At 60.2% G+C, this 12504-nt stretch overlaps 6 protein-coding genes across 6 annotated transcripts; 3 read left to right on the top strand and 3 right to left on the bottom strand.

Moving 5' to 3' along the window:
* Nucleotides 1-10: 10 nt before the first annotated feature.
* Nucleotides 11-2882, bottom strand: JDV02_001519 (uncharacterized protein; the record flags this gene model as incomplete). The annotated part of the gene is made up of 1 exon (XM_047982458.1): nt 11-2882. The coding sequence occupies one exon, from the start codon at nt 2880-2882 to the stop codon at nt 1029-1031; it is 1854 nt and encodes a 617-aa protein (XP_047838423.1). The 3' UTR covers nt 11-1028.
* On the top strand, nt 84-1732 carry JDV02_001520 (uncharacterized protein). Its single transcript, XM_047982459.1, has one exon. The coding sequence runs from the start codon at nt 373-375 to the stop codon at nt 1024-1026; it is 654 nt and encodes a 217-aa protein (XP_047838424.1). The 5' UTR covers nt 84-372; the 3' UTR covers nt 1027-1732.
* A 163-nt stretch (nt 2883-3045) lies between the features above and the next one.
* Nucleotides 3046-4791, bottom strand: JDV02_001518 (uncharacterized protein). The gene is made up of 3 exons (XM_047982457.1): nt 4576-4791; nt 4065-4475; nt 3046-3926 (listed from the first exon to the last, which is right to left on the bottom strand). Exons 1-3 carry the CDS (start codon nt 4595-4597, stop codon nt 3640-3642), a joined length of 720 nt encoding a protein of 239 aa, XP_047838422.1. The 5' UTR covers nt 4598-4791; the 3' UTR covers nt 3046-3639.
* Nucleotides 4792-5717: 926 nt separating this feature from the next.
* On the top strand, nt 5718-7261 carry JDV02_001517 (uncharacterized protein; the record flags this gene model as incomplete). Its single annotated transcript, XM_047982456.1, has 3 exons — nt 5718-5867; nt 5977-6620; nt 6712-7261. 3 exons carry the CDS (start codon nt 5718-5720, stop codon nt 7259-7261), a joined length of 1344 nt encoding a protein of 447 aa, XP_047838421.1.
* Nucleotides 7262-7706: 445 nt separating this feature from the next.
* JDV02_001516 (uncharacterized protein) lies at nt 7707-8089 on the bottom strand (the record flags this gene model as incomplete). Its single annotated transcript, XM_047982455.1, has 3 exons — nt 7707-7781; nt 7840-7990; nt 8052-8089. The coding sequence occupies 3 exons, from the start codon at nt 8087-8089 to the stop codon at nt 7707-7709; spliced, it is 264 nt and encodes an 87-aa protein (XP_047838420.1).
* Nucleotides 8090-10093: 2004 nt separating this feature from the next.
* On the top strand, nt 10094-11797 carry SOD4 (Superoxide dismutase). Its single transcript, XM_047982454.1, has 2 exons — nt 10094-11007; nt 11120-11797. The coding sequence occupies exons 1-2, from the start codon at nt 10749-10751 to the stop codon at nt 11632-11634; spliced, it is 774 nt and encodes a 257-aa protein (XP_047838419.1). The 5' UTR covers nt 10094-10748; the 3' UTR covers nt 11635-11797.
* Nucleotides 11798-12504: the final 707 nt, after the last annotated feature.

Raw genomic sequence — 12504 nt, 5'->3', positions numbered from 1 at the left:
AACTAACTTACATACCTATATTTTATGCGATTCAAAGTGTACACATCTGGGGAAACAACGTGCTGAAGCCATCGTGATCTGCATTGTGACTCAATGATCAGGTCGTCACTCGTCGGGTCGCTCCTGCTAGCAGACGGTGCCCGCCGAAAGAGTCACCGCCCGTCAAGCCAAGGCTCCCCGAGGCTTCCCCCAGGCTCCCTGAAGCTCCAGCCGCTCGCCATCGTCGCCTCAGCCCAGCGCCACCACGAGCTGTCTGCCTTCATCTGGCCCATGGCCTATCGCCTTCATAAATGGTGAACCCATCCATCGTCCGGCCCGGCGTCCCGCCAATACCACTCCCACCAGACACACTGCCACTGCTCCTCTGCCACGATGACCACGCCGCAAGTGCCATATCGCCAGATCCGCGCCCTCTACGACGACGACACCGTCACGGTATACCAAGCGTACAAGCGCTCCATCGCCGACGCTGCTGTCAAGGAGCAGAGGCTCAATGCCTCGCCCGACTTTCGCCCTGGCCGCATGACCTGGATCAAGCCCAGCTGGGCATGGATGATGTATCGTGCCGGGTACTCCTTCAAGGACCCCCGACAGGAGCGCATTCTGGCCCTCAAGATGAAACACCACCACTTCCTTGCCCTGCTGGAGCGCGGCGTTCTGTCCACCCACAAGCCCGCCGCCGGAGAGCCGCAAGACACGGCTCGTGACCGGACCACCGAGGTCAGGATCCAGTGGGATCCCGAGCGCACGCCCAAGCTAGACGTCCTTCCCTACCGCAGTATACAGATTGGCGTCCCGGGCTCACTCAGCACCACATGGGCCGCCGAGTGGGTCGATTCCATTCAAGACGTGACGGAAACAGCGAGGCGCCTGAAGGAGACTATCGACCAGCGCCCCGACATTAGCACAGAGGAGCTTGTCCAGCTCGGGCTCGTCCCTGAAGAGCGCCCGCTTGCAGTCTCTCGCGAGCTGGCAGTCATACTGCGCATGGACGTTGCGACCACCTCAGATGGATCCCAAGACTAGCATTATCCAGCTGTCACTCGATCACGGCGTTGACGCACGACTTCTCCGTCGGCTACACTGATTTTGAGCCGATAAAAGAGCCTCGAGTACTTTGTATCAAGCTCAAATGTAGCCACCAGTCGGCGTCCGTGGCTCAAGACGAAATGCTCGCGGCCCTGCCTCGAGGCCTTGTCCATGACATGCTTGAAACTCGAGTCGACAACGCTTCGCCGCGATTCAAACGCGCACCAAGGCACAAAATACAGTGCCTGTGTGTTGAACGGGTTCGGCTCCGTCGGCTCGAGCCCTGCGACAAGACAGCACCCGTCGTCATCCGCCGAAGCCGTGCTGATGTCCAGCTCCAAGACACCGAATACGACGGGTGCTACGAGGTGGTCGACGTCGGGCACGGAGACAAGGTTGAAGTTGATTTCATAGAGCTCGTTCGAGTTGGGCAACGTCGGGCTGGCAAAGTACTGCCAGGTCGGAGACCGAGATGTCACCTCCACTGTTACTTGATCGGGCATGTTGCCCGTGTGGTGCACTTGAGGGTCGAATAGTATACCGCTCGGGGGAAGGGCCGCCGTACATTTGTGAGGGATAGATATTTGCTGTGCTTTAGGCTCTGCCACGGCCGCACTCTGGTCGCCAGGGCCGAGACCCATTTTGAGAGAAATCTCGTCGGGCAAGACAATGACATTCATCATGGAGAGTGCCAGGATGTCAGGTCGAATTCTAGTAAAGTCGGCATCGCTGTCCCAGGCTATCCTTTGTAGGAGGATGGCCGGCACCAGAGTCGACGTAGATCCCTCTCTACGCACGTCGCAGTCGAGAAAGGCCAAGTATATGGTGCCGGAACGGTCATTGGGAAACGGCGTGAGCGAGAGGTCCAGCGTCAGCCCTCGGTTCGTCACGGTGACGGTCTTTCTGGCTCGCCGCCTGGACAGGTATCGCGACCGGACCGGCAGCAGATGGCCGTAGTTGCCAAAGGCCGCGGGGCTCTCGGCCAACAGTCCCCAGAAACACCGTCCGGGCAACGACTGGGGCCCGCAGCGCCACGCATACAGCGACTCGTCGTCTGTCGACTTGATGATCTCCTCCTGAAGCCTCTTGAAGGCCTTGGCAGGCCCCTCGCCGTAGAGAAGCGGCATGTTGATGTCGAAGAGGCCCAGCAGGCAGTAGGCCACGTCCTCGGGCCGGGTCGTGACGCGCGCGGCGGCCCAGCTCATCCGCTGCGCGACGGAGAAGGCGTCGACGGCGGCGGCGTCTCCTCCCCGGGCGGCCGCGAGGAGCTGCTCGGGGATGCCGGTAGCCTCCTTGATGAGCTTGCGCAGCGAGGCCCTGGTGCCCAGGCTCGCCCAGTCGGCGCCGTAGAAGAGCACCTCGCACGGCGCGATGAGCTCCTGCAGCGTCCACCCGCGCGTGAACCAGCGGCTGCGCTTGAAGCAGACGCCCCGGCCGCCGCCGCTCCCTCCCCGCCGGGTGGTGTCCTCGCCGTCTGCGACTCCGTCGACATCGACACCGAAGACGTCGGCCAGGTAGGCGATGCACACCGACGCCTGCCGGTACCAGCGAAACATGGAGTTGATGGCCTCGGAGAGCTCCGCGCTGCTGCCCTTGTCTATGCAGCAGGTGTCGACCCAGATGTAGTCGAGGCCGAGGGCCCGCGCGGCGGCGCAGCTCTGCGTGATCTTGGCCCATCCCCGCGGCTGGCGGGCGCGCGACGCGACGCCGGCGGCGGCGGCGGCTCCGACTCCAGAGAGGGACTCAAAAGACGCTTCTTCCTCCGCCCACGTGTGGGAGAGGATGGCGTACGGGGGGATCTGGTCATCGGAGAAGAGGGCAAGCTCAAAGGTGGTTGCGTTGAGCAGCCGCATGGTGGGATTGCGGAGGCAAGTTTTGAAGGGGGACTCGGGAATAAGTGATGCAAGTTTCGCAGCTATCATGGCGCAACAAAGTCATCTCAGCCCCCGGCGTCGGCGACGCGGACACGTACGACAAGACGACGGATAGGCACCACGCCTTTCGTCAGATTCAAAGCCCATCACTAACAAGATTTTTTTTGATCTTGTTGGCGTAAATTCATTTTGTTTCTTTACTCTGAACTTGCTCGGTTTTCTTGAACCTGCTTCCATCCAACCGCCACTCTCGACAGAGGTTGCAAGACGCTGCTTCATTTCTCCCATAATCGACGCTTTTTCTCTCCCTCCCTTCACCAACTCCAACTCCCCCGCGTCCGTCCGTCCGTCCGTCTTCAGCCGTTGACTATCACGCCGCCGTTGCAGTGAATGACCTGCCCGCTGACGCACGAGCTGTCGTTGGACGCTAGGAAGACGACGCAGGTGGCAATCTCGGACGGCTGCGCGGGTCGGCCCATGGGGCTCGTAAACTCCTTTTGCGCGCGGTCGTTCATGGTCGCCGGGATGAGCGGCGTCCACACTGGACGGGAGGAGGAGGAGTCAGCAAACGGCTGCACGCTTTTGTGTGTGTCTCTCTCTCTTTCACTCTTCACCCCTTTCTCCCTCCTTGTCCGCAGATTCTGCCACTGCCACTCAACTGCACAACTGAGCAGGTGATATGGAGCAAGGGAAAGGGGAGAAAGGGATAAGGAGCGGTAAAAGGTGGGCGGGTTGGCTAACCTGGACCCGGCGCGACGGCGTTGACGCGGATGCCCTTGCCGAGGTACTGGTTGCTCAGGCCCCGCGTAAAGGACACGACGGCGCCCTTTGTGGACGTGTAGTCGAGGAGGTCGGGCCGGCCGATGTAGGCGTTGATGGAGGCGTTGTTGATGATGGTGGACCCGGGCTTCATGTGCTTGAGCGTGTACTTGGAGACGTAGAAGAAGGAGTGGATGTTGGTGTTGAAGGTGCGCACCCACTGCTCCTCGGGCAGGTCCGCGATGTCCTCGACCATCATCTGGTCTACACGCGGAAGATGCGTCAGTCAGCCTATTTCGTTGCTTCTCTCTTTTCTGTCTTGTTTCTGTATCCCTCGCACGATCGCCAATACCCAGACTCGGAGAGGAGGCCGGAGGAAAGGGGGCTGTCGGTCACGCTTACAGGCCGCGTTGTTAAACAGAATATCGATGCCGCCCATCTTCTCCACGGCAAAGTCGACCACCCTTTGGCAGTCCTCGCGGCGGGTCAGGTCCACGGCGACGAGGTGGCACCTCGCGCCCAGCTCCTCGACCTGGCGGCGCGTGTCCTGCGCGTCGTCCTCCTCCTCGGGGAGGTACGCGATGGTCGAGTCGGCGGCGCCCTCGCGCGCGAAGAGCACCGCCGTCGCGGCCCCGATGCCGCTGTCGCCGCCCGTGATGAGCGCCCGTTTGCCCTTGAGCTTGCCCGCCGCCCGGTACGTCTCCTTGCCGCCGCCGCCGCCCGCCGTGGGGAGCTGGTCGCGCGTCGGCTCCGGCGCGGGCATGTCGCGGTCCTTGCCCGGGAAGGACTGCTTCGAGACGGGGATCTCGCTTTCTGTTGCGTCGCATCCGTTCGTTTCCGGGACTTGTCAGCATGATGCGGGGGAACGGGGGGTGCGCGTTGGGGATTACGGGGCGGGTTGGCGGCTCCTTGCCTTTATTGAAGTCGGATGTCATGATGTCTGCTTATGACTTCTTGATCGACACTTTGTCTTTTCTTGGTGACTATAAAACGAGGGCGCAGAATATGATTCTCACTGGGAAAAAACCACAAAAAGTGACGCCCATGTCCTTTTTAATCATTCAGTTAATCATCCAGTTCATCCAGACATCGGGGTGCCCGTGTCATCGCAAACGCGACCTGACCGGAGCTTTCCACCCGGCCCGCCGCGCGATGAACGATCGATGACGCCACGGTGGGTATAACATCACCATTGATCACTTACTACCGCCCATTGCCAAGCACTTGGATGCGGAAATATAGCAAGTAAAGTAGCATCGGCAGTTTGATAGTTGCCCGACCGCTTTGGTTCCACTGTCAAGGTGCGAAGCTCTTTCGCGTCCGGCAAGCGGCCGTGTCTAAGACTCGACGGGCGGCCACGACCATCACGAGCCCAACAGCATGGCCCCTGTATGCGAGCGCAGTGATGGATTGATCAAAGGTGTAAGCTACCAACCACCCCTTGGGCGAGCAGGAACGATTATGAGAGCATGCGCCGTTCCGTAGGATCGGAAACAACACATGCGAGGAAAATGTGACTTTTTACGTCATGCGCCCCGGCTGGAGTGGCCAACCCACCCCGGCGACAACGCCCGAGTCGGAACCACCGTGCCCCACATTTCCGGTCCGGCCTTGCGGACGCCGCGTCGCCGGTCCGGGGCTCAACGCGGCACGTAAAGCGGACATTCAAGCATCCAGTCAGTCTTACCTCACCATGTGATAGGGAATTCTTTGCCTTCCAACGCCACGGGAGGCTCCAAGCCGCAGGGAGAAAGGCGAGGAGCGGCGGGCTTCTGTCTTTCATGGGCCGTTGACCCGGCGCCTGCTTTCCTGTGAATCCGGCAGGCCCATCGGCGCGGGCGAGCACCGGTGAATCTGAAGTCGAGCTGCAGCACATGTCCGCAAAGTTCATGCATTTCCAACGGTTTTACGTCCCATGATGGCCTCATCACCACCATTTATCCCCCTTGACTGTCACTCTTCGTGCCAGCTCCATCGTCCAGCGTGACGAAACAACAACCGAACTGGTCCAACAAGCGAGGAAAGGGAAAGCCTCCTCGCGCAGCGCAAACCAACATGGCCGCCGGCGGAGAGGGCATGCGCCTATTCTGGGTGCAGCTGGGCCTCATCATCCCCTGCCTCATCTTCTCCGGCCTGAGGATCTACGTGCGCGTCTTCATCACCCGCTCCTTTGCCCCCGACGACTGGGCCATCATGATCGCCACGGTAAGACCATTATCCATCCCAAAGCCAGCAAACTCCCGCCTTGGCGCTTCATCAGAAGACGCTTTCGTTTCAGAGCGCTAAATTCTCTTTTTTCCCCCTCTTGTCGCAGACGCTGTTTCTTGTCTCGAGCTCCATTACTATGCGCGGCGCCACGTACGGCGCCATGGGCCAGGGCGACCAGCGTCATGCCGGTGGCGGTGGCGGCGGCGGCGGCGGCGGCGGCGGCGTGGAGCACGTCGTCACCTCCATGAAGGGCATCTACATCTGCACCGCCATCTACGCTCTCACGACGCTCGCCATCCGCGTCTCCGTGTGCCTCTTCCTGCTGCGCATCGTGACGCGCCGGCTGCACCGGCGGGTCCTTCACGCGCTTCTCGCCGCCGCGGCATTTGCGTCGGCTGGGTATCTCCTCACCACCTTGCTGCAGTGCTGGCCACCGTCTTTCTTTTGGGATCGCGTGCGCTACCGCGGCGGCGGCAGCAGCACGGTGCATGAAATTGGAGCGACAGCAGCAGGTGGTGATGGAGGAGGAGGAAGGGGAGGAGATGAAGCAGGCGGACGCGGCGGCATCACCGCTCCGTCGGCATATTGCATCGGAGAAGGGACTGTGTCGACGGTTGCCATGGTGCACGCCGCCGTATCGGCCCTGTCGGCGTGGGTGGTGGGCTTGCTGCCCGTGGTGATGCTATGGAACGTCCGGATGGAGACGCGCAACAAGGTGACGGTCATTGCCTTGCTGGGCCTGAGTATCGTGTGAGTGAGCCGACGAGAAAGCCTCCCTGCCAGCCGTCGCCATCGCCATCGCCGCCCGCCTGCCATGAATTGCTAACGAGAAACGGCACAGCGCGGGAATCACCATCATCGTTCGCATGACGACGCTGACATTCACCGAAGACTCCACGCCCGGCTACTTCAAGTCGACCATGCAAGTGACGACAAAAGGCCCCCAGTTTTCATTTCCAGGGCGGACGTTGCTCGTTGGCGGCGTTGCTGACTGGACGAATCGCAGGAACACGGCCATGTGGTCTTCCATCGAGCCCAGCGTGGGCATCATCGCGGCCTCGATACCGACGCTTCGCCCGCTCTTCAAGCGACGGAGCCGCCGGGGGTCTCGCTCTCGGCCCAAGTCTTCGACCACCGTCCGCCGCACCGTCACCACCGTCCACCGTTCCAGCAGGCCGCAGTGGGTGGAACTGACGACGCGCCCGTCTCGTTGCGACGAGGAGGCGGCACATGTCGGCAGTAGCGGTGAGAGCGGAGCGACGTCATCGAGAGACAGCGACAAGCCAGTATGGATCACCACCGTAGAGAAGGGGGAAAGCTGTGATGAGGCCGCGCTGGGTGGAATTACCATCCACACGGCCATCCGGGTTACGTCACATACACGCGGGTGATTGAATTGAATCGAGGTCCTGGAAAGTCAAGGGGCGGAAAGGAACACCAGCGACGTCTGGGCACGGTACAGAATGGTTCCGGAGCAAAAGAACGAGGAATACATGTCTGCGGGAGCCGCACTGTTTGAGGATGAAAGTGCTCCGTCACGGGGCCGCCCTGTGCTCAGTCAATTAAGCGCCAATAGTTCATGTCAAGTACAGATCTATTCGTTCGTCGCACCCGTTGTTCGTACAGTTGACTCTGTAAACCGCTCCAGGCATGTCCAGCCCACTAGCAGTTCGTCGCTTCGGTCGTGTACAGCAGACAGTGTCGTGTCCCGTCTTTCCGCGCGACAAGGCTTGAGTTCTCCGACTCTTTACTGCCGTCCTCAGAAACTTTAAAGAAGAAACCAATGTCAAAAACGCCAGCGCCAAGATTCGATTCCTCAAAGGCAGCGACCCGCTTCTACAGGGCGATGGCACCCCTTCGGCTCTCTCGGACATGGAGCAGCCCTTGGAAGCCGCAGAAGACGAGGAATGCCTGGGCAAGCAATAGATTAGCAGGATGCTTCGTTCGATTATCGGAGGCGAACACGCACGGCGTATACGATGACGGCGGTAAAGATGGTCCCCGAGACGGCCTTGCCGTCTGTCGGGTCGTCTCGACCCCCGACAAACTCCTCGTGGCCGGAGCGGAAGAGGATGGCGAGTACGCTGAGAATCACTATCGCAAACACGGAGATGACGGTGCTATGGTCTGGTCAGCGTGGGCAGACGGAGTCAGGTCGGCGAAGGCTCGGGGAGGACGGACCACGACCAGGCGTGCATGGCACTGACGACAGGCTTCATGATGGGCGGCGGGTGGCGCTTGCGAGCGGCCGGCTGCGTTGTAGATCGTTTCGTGGGGGTATACGGCTCTGGAGCTGTCGATTCGCGGTTGGTTATCGAGTGGAGGACGACGAGAGAGCTCTGATGGCGGTGGTCAAGGTGGTTCTGCTGCTGCCGCTGAGCAAGTCTAGCTTCATGACGAGTCGCATGCCGCGCGGGTGGAGGCAGTGCAGTGGAGGCGGGCTGCGCTTGGCAGGCTCATCCGAGCTGCTCATAGAATTCTTAGCTAAGCAGAGGCAAGGGCCTGCCTGCAGCTCCAGCCACAGGCGTGCCACAACACGCGCCACCTTGGGTCAGGGGTGGCGCCACCGAAGTGGGCAACCAAGATGATGGTGGCATGGCAGGATGGCAGGCACTGCCAAGCAGACAGCCAGACAGGCAGGCACGGGGGTGCGAGTGGAAGGCAGGAAGCAACCAACTACCATCGCAAAAGGGAAGGAGCAACTCCCGCGGTACTACTTCGTATTCCGTACCCATTGTCACCAACCGCGAGCCGGTTGATGCTTCGCCGACTCCTGTGCTCGTTTCGGCTGACACGATAGATGCACATGTACGAAGAACGAGGTAAAGTGGCACACTATGATTCGGCCCTCCTCTCTATATCCTCACAGTCACAGAAAGGGCCCGACCCGGGCATTTTGCCATCCGACTCCTCGACAGAGCGGCTGCGGCCTTTGCTGTCTCGCCGGCCACAATGCGCGAAGAGTCGCACAGCCTCATGGCACACGAGTCCCCGAAACACGCCAGCAGAACGCTACGGAAGCGGTTTGCCGCCCTCTATCTCGCTGTCGTGCGCGCGCTCTCTCTCTCTCCCTCTCTCTCTTTGTCGTCTCTGTTTCGTCTTATTGTACGAGTGCCTGTGATAAAAAGGATTGGCAACGACCGGAACGGACGGCGGACCGGGCCCGTGCCAACAAGGCCCCGAGTCTGCACAGCGGGGGTAGCCTGAGTCTGCGGCGCTTGGGCTCGAACACCCCCGAGGACGATTGTGAGACGCGAAACGAAACAGCACATGGTGATGGCAACCCTCCATCAGCCTTGCGCTCTGCCCTTTGAAGGCAATGGTTCATCCGCCGAAGCCGTGGCATTGGATGCCAGGACGGGAGATTGGCCCAACCTGACCCGGTCAATGTCGGATTCGTTGACGGCGCGTTTCGACACTTGATGGCCACGGCACGCGCTGCCGAGCGGCCCCCATAGGCTCATCATAACGCAGTTGCTTCTGTGCGAATTGACAGAAGTCAGTCGCGCATGAATCAGCCATGCCGCCGCAGCATGCATCCAAAGTCGGTGGTTGCTGTGTCCGTCCTAAGCGCTGCACAGCCCGCGGTATGTAGGCTACCCGTCGGCGGCAAGCGACCGACAGCCAGTGGTAGCCTGTTAGGTAGGTGGTTGTGGACTCTTGGGCCTATTTGCGGTCGCTGGGATGCAGTGGGCAATATTTATAGCAGGTTATTGCGAGGACGGTGCATCGCAGTAGTAATACTAGTCATGCTTACGGCCAGACCGTATTTCTGACAAGGCACTGCTAGTTACTTGTCAGCGAGGCTATTCCTGTCTGTCGTGTGCGGGCCGGTGGGCGCTGACGGCAGCGCATGATGAGCATTTGGCGATGGCATTCCCACTTGGCGCAGCAGCAGATGCCAGCGGTGCAACCGTGACACTGCCGCCAGGACCCGATCGTGCCGCTACCGTTAAGCCTCAGTCCCTGCGCCAGCGCCAGCGCCAGCCCCCTGCGCAATGTGCGAAGAGCGAGCTCGGGACACTAAACAAAGCCAAGCCTCTCTAGCAAAGGCAGTCCCGTCGGGGCCGGTCCCGGATTCGCAGCTACCGAGGGATGGCCCCGCCCTCACTGTGGGTGGGTGCCGTTTGAAACAACACTGGCGTTCCTGGCTGGTCGATTGGCGATGGGCGAGCCTGTGTCCCTGGGAATCTGGGATGACGCTCCCCGTCCCATCCCGTCCGCAATGACGGTTGGCCGGCTGTTGGCCCGTTCGTTGCGCTGGTCCCTTCCTTTATCAGTGAGGTGACAAGCTGAGGTGACAGCCAGCCAGCCAGTCGGCCTGCCTACCTTGCAGTTTGGAGCTCGATCTGCTCGCTGGTGGTTCCCCATCTTATATCAACAACAGGCTGCGCACCCCTCATCCCTCCTCATGGTCCGCCCAGTCAGTGCCTCCCTTCCCTTCGTTCCGTCATTCTTGCCCGCCACGCGTCTCATCTCCTCCTCCCGCTGGGGAAATTGATTTGTGCGACCACCACGTCACGTCAGACTACTGCTGCTGCTGTGTTGTGTTTGTTTGCTCAGCCGCTCAGTGAACCAGTCTTTGCGTCACTGTCGCTGCCCTTGCGTGATTGACTGGCTCGCTGCGACGAGAACCTGCCCGCGCGACGATCAACTTCCTATTTCTACTCCCTGCCTGCGCCATCCCATCTCACGCCATTTCCTCATTGACCAGCTCCCTCGCGACCGAACCAGGAAAATCCGTTGCCGGTTCTCTCATTGTTTTCGCAACATCTGGCTCTCGCCTCTTTGGTATAAGTCGCCAAGTTCCCGCCCCCCCGTCATCAACTGGACCTGCTCCCGCCTCGCCACCTCCTCAGATTCTCATCCGCCCTCAAAATGCGCGCCTCTGGTATTGCAACTGCAGTCGTGTACGCGGCCGTTGCCGCTGCGCAAGCTACCCAGGATGCACCCGTCATAAATGGAAACCCTGCCGGCGTCGCCTACAAGGCCGTGCTCCCCAACGCTACTTTCTTTCACGTGGACGATCTGGTCGGTAATGTCAAGGGCGTCGTCGTCGCCGAGACCCCGGCCGACGGCGTCGGCGTTAAATTTACGGTTGAATTTTCCAACCTGCCCAAGTCTGGCGGCCCTTTCCGTAAGTCAACGAGACCACCCTATCTATCCTCAGGTCCTATGCCATCCTTGACGAGGCCGAATTGTGTGGAAGCGGACGCATGCATGCTGGAGCCTTGCTGACCGTGACCCAGCGTACCACATCCACGTCGACCCCGTGCCCTCGGACGGCAACTGCACCAAGACACTGGCTCACCTAGACCCCTACATCCGTGGCGAGAAGCCGCCATGCGATGCCGCGACCCCTGAGAAGTGCCAGGTTGGCGACCTGAGCGGCAAGCACGGCAAGATCACGGCGGACCCGTTCCGAGCCGAGTACGTGGACAAGTTCAGCTCGCTCAAGGAGGGCGAGGGCTCCTTCTTCGGCAACAGGTCGTTTGTGCTGCACTTTGGCAACACGACGCGCATCAGCTGCGCCAGCTTCGTCAAGGTGCCCGGAAACGGAACGAATACTACGACCAAGTATCCGACCCAGGCCCCGACCAGCGCTCCCACGAGCACAGTCTCGCGTACCGGGAGTGCCGGACTGCCGACGACCACTGGGGTCCCGCCCACGAGCACCGTTGTGCCCATTGCTGCCGCCGCTCTCTCGAGCGTATCGCTACCGCTCATGGTGGTTGCCGCCGCGGCGGCCTTCTTTGCGCTGTAAGGAGGCATGGTCGGCGTGTCATAAGCTCCGGTTGCCCGCCCTGGAGCCCTTCCGCGGACGTGTCTTATTCGACGGGACATATTCAGCTTCATGTTTTTGGTTAATTTTGATGGCGAGAGCCTTGATGAAGATAAATAATTAATATGACGAACGAATCGAAGACATCGCGAGGCAGCCAGACGTGACTGCATAAATAGTGACAGAGTGTATATGTGGCTGCTTGCGGTGTTGCGAATTTCACAATGCGAGCCATCCTGGTGGATGAACGCTCAAAGATGTCGCAGTACTAGGAATGGCACTGGCACCAGTTGCCAGCTTCACCTGACGCCTTGTGTGCCCCAGTCTGAAGACGTCGCCGATCCGGAGCAAGCCGTCGACTGTCCAGACGATTCTCCCAGAGCTTCCCGACGCTGTCAATAAAGCGCGTGCAGTGTTCAGGCAGCCCCATTTTCTGATTGGTCCAGAAACCTCAGTTGGTCGCACCAAGCAAGGCACTGTCCGGCAGATGGGCGTCTCTCAATACTACTAACCTACCTACAGGCAATTGCTCCCAGCTGGTTGACCGCCCAGCCAGCTGTCAGCCAGCTGTATGGAACCGTCCCTTCTGCGACCTTCCACTAAAACGCCCACCATTCTCCCGCGACTCTCAGTGCATTTCGAGCCTTTTCCCTCCTTCATTCACCGCACAGTTCTTTTGCCCCTAGGAGCTATCGGCCACACCATCCAGCATACCCAAAATCATCGTTGCCGCCTAATCTCTTCATATCTTAGCCGTCTGCGTTTCTTACCTCGTTTGACGATACCATCGTTTCCATCGCTCCCCAACGCCTCGTCGTCTCGTTGCCGGCCTACTACCCGGTCCGAAGAATC

This window comes from Purpureocillium takamizusanense, chromosome 1, assembly GCF_022605165.1.
Source record: "Purpureocillium takamizusanense chromosome 1, complete sequence".
Taxonomy (NCBI): Eukaryota; Fungi; Ascomycota; class Sordariomycetes; order Hypocreales; family Ophiocordycipitaceae; genus Purpureocillium; species Purpureocillium takamizusanense.
The sequence above is the reverse complement of the archived record's forward strand: the minus strand, read 5'-3'. Positions and strand labels throughout refer to the sequence as shown.

Bases quoted from the DNA above. Each gene is read 5' to 3' on its own strand.
- JDV02_001520 (XM_047982459.1), top strand. From the start codon at position 373: ATGACCACGCCGCAAGTGCCATATCGCCAGATCCGCGCCCTCTACGAC.
- SOD4 (XM_047982454.1), top strand. From the start codon at position 10,749: ATGCGCGCCTCTGGTATTGCAACTGCAGTCGTGTACGCGGCCGTTGCC. The intron at 11,008-11,119 runs GTAAGTCAACGA...ACCGTGACCCAG, and splicing joins CAAGTCTGGCGGCCCTTTCC to CGTACCACATCCACGTCGAC.
- JDV02_001518 (XM_047982457.1), bottom strand. From the start codon at position 4,597: ATGACATCCGACTTCAATAAAG. The intron at 4,476-4,575 runs GCAAGGAGCCGC...GCGACGCAACAG, and splicing joins GACATCCGACTTCAATAAAG to AAAGCGAGATCCCCGTCTCG. The intron at 3,927-4,064 runs GTAAGCGTGACC...TTCCGCGTGTAG, and splicing joins TCTGTTTAACAACGCGGCCT to ACCAGATGATGGTCGAGGAC.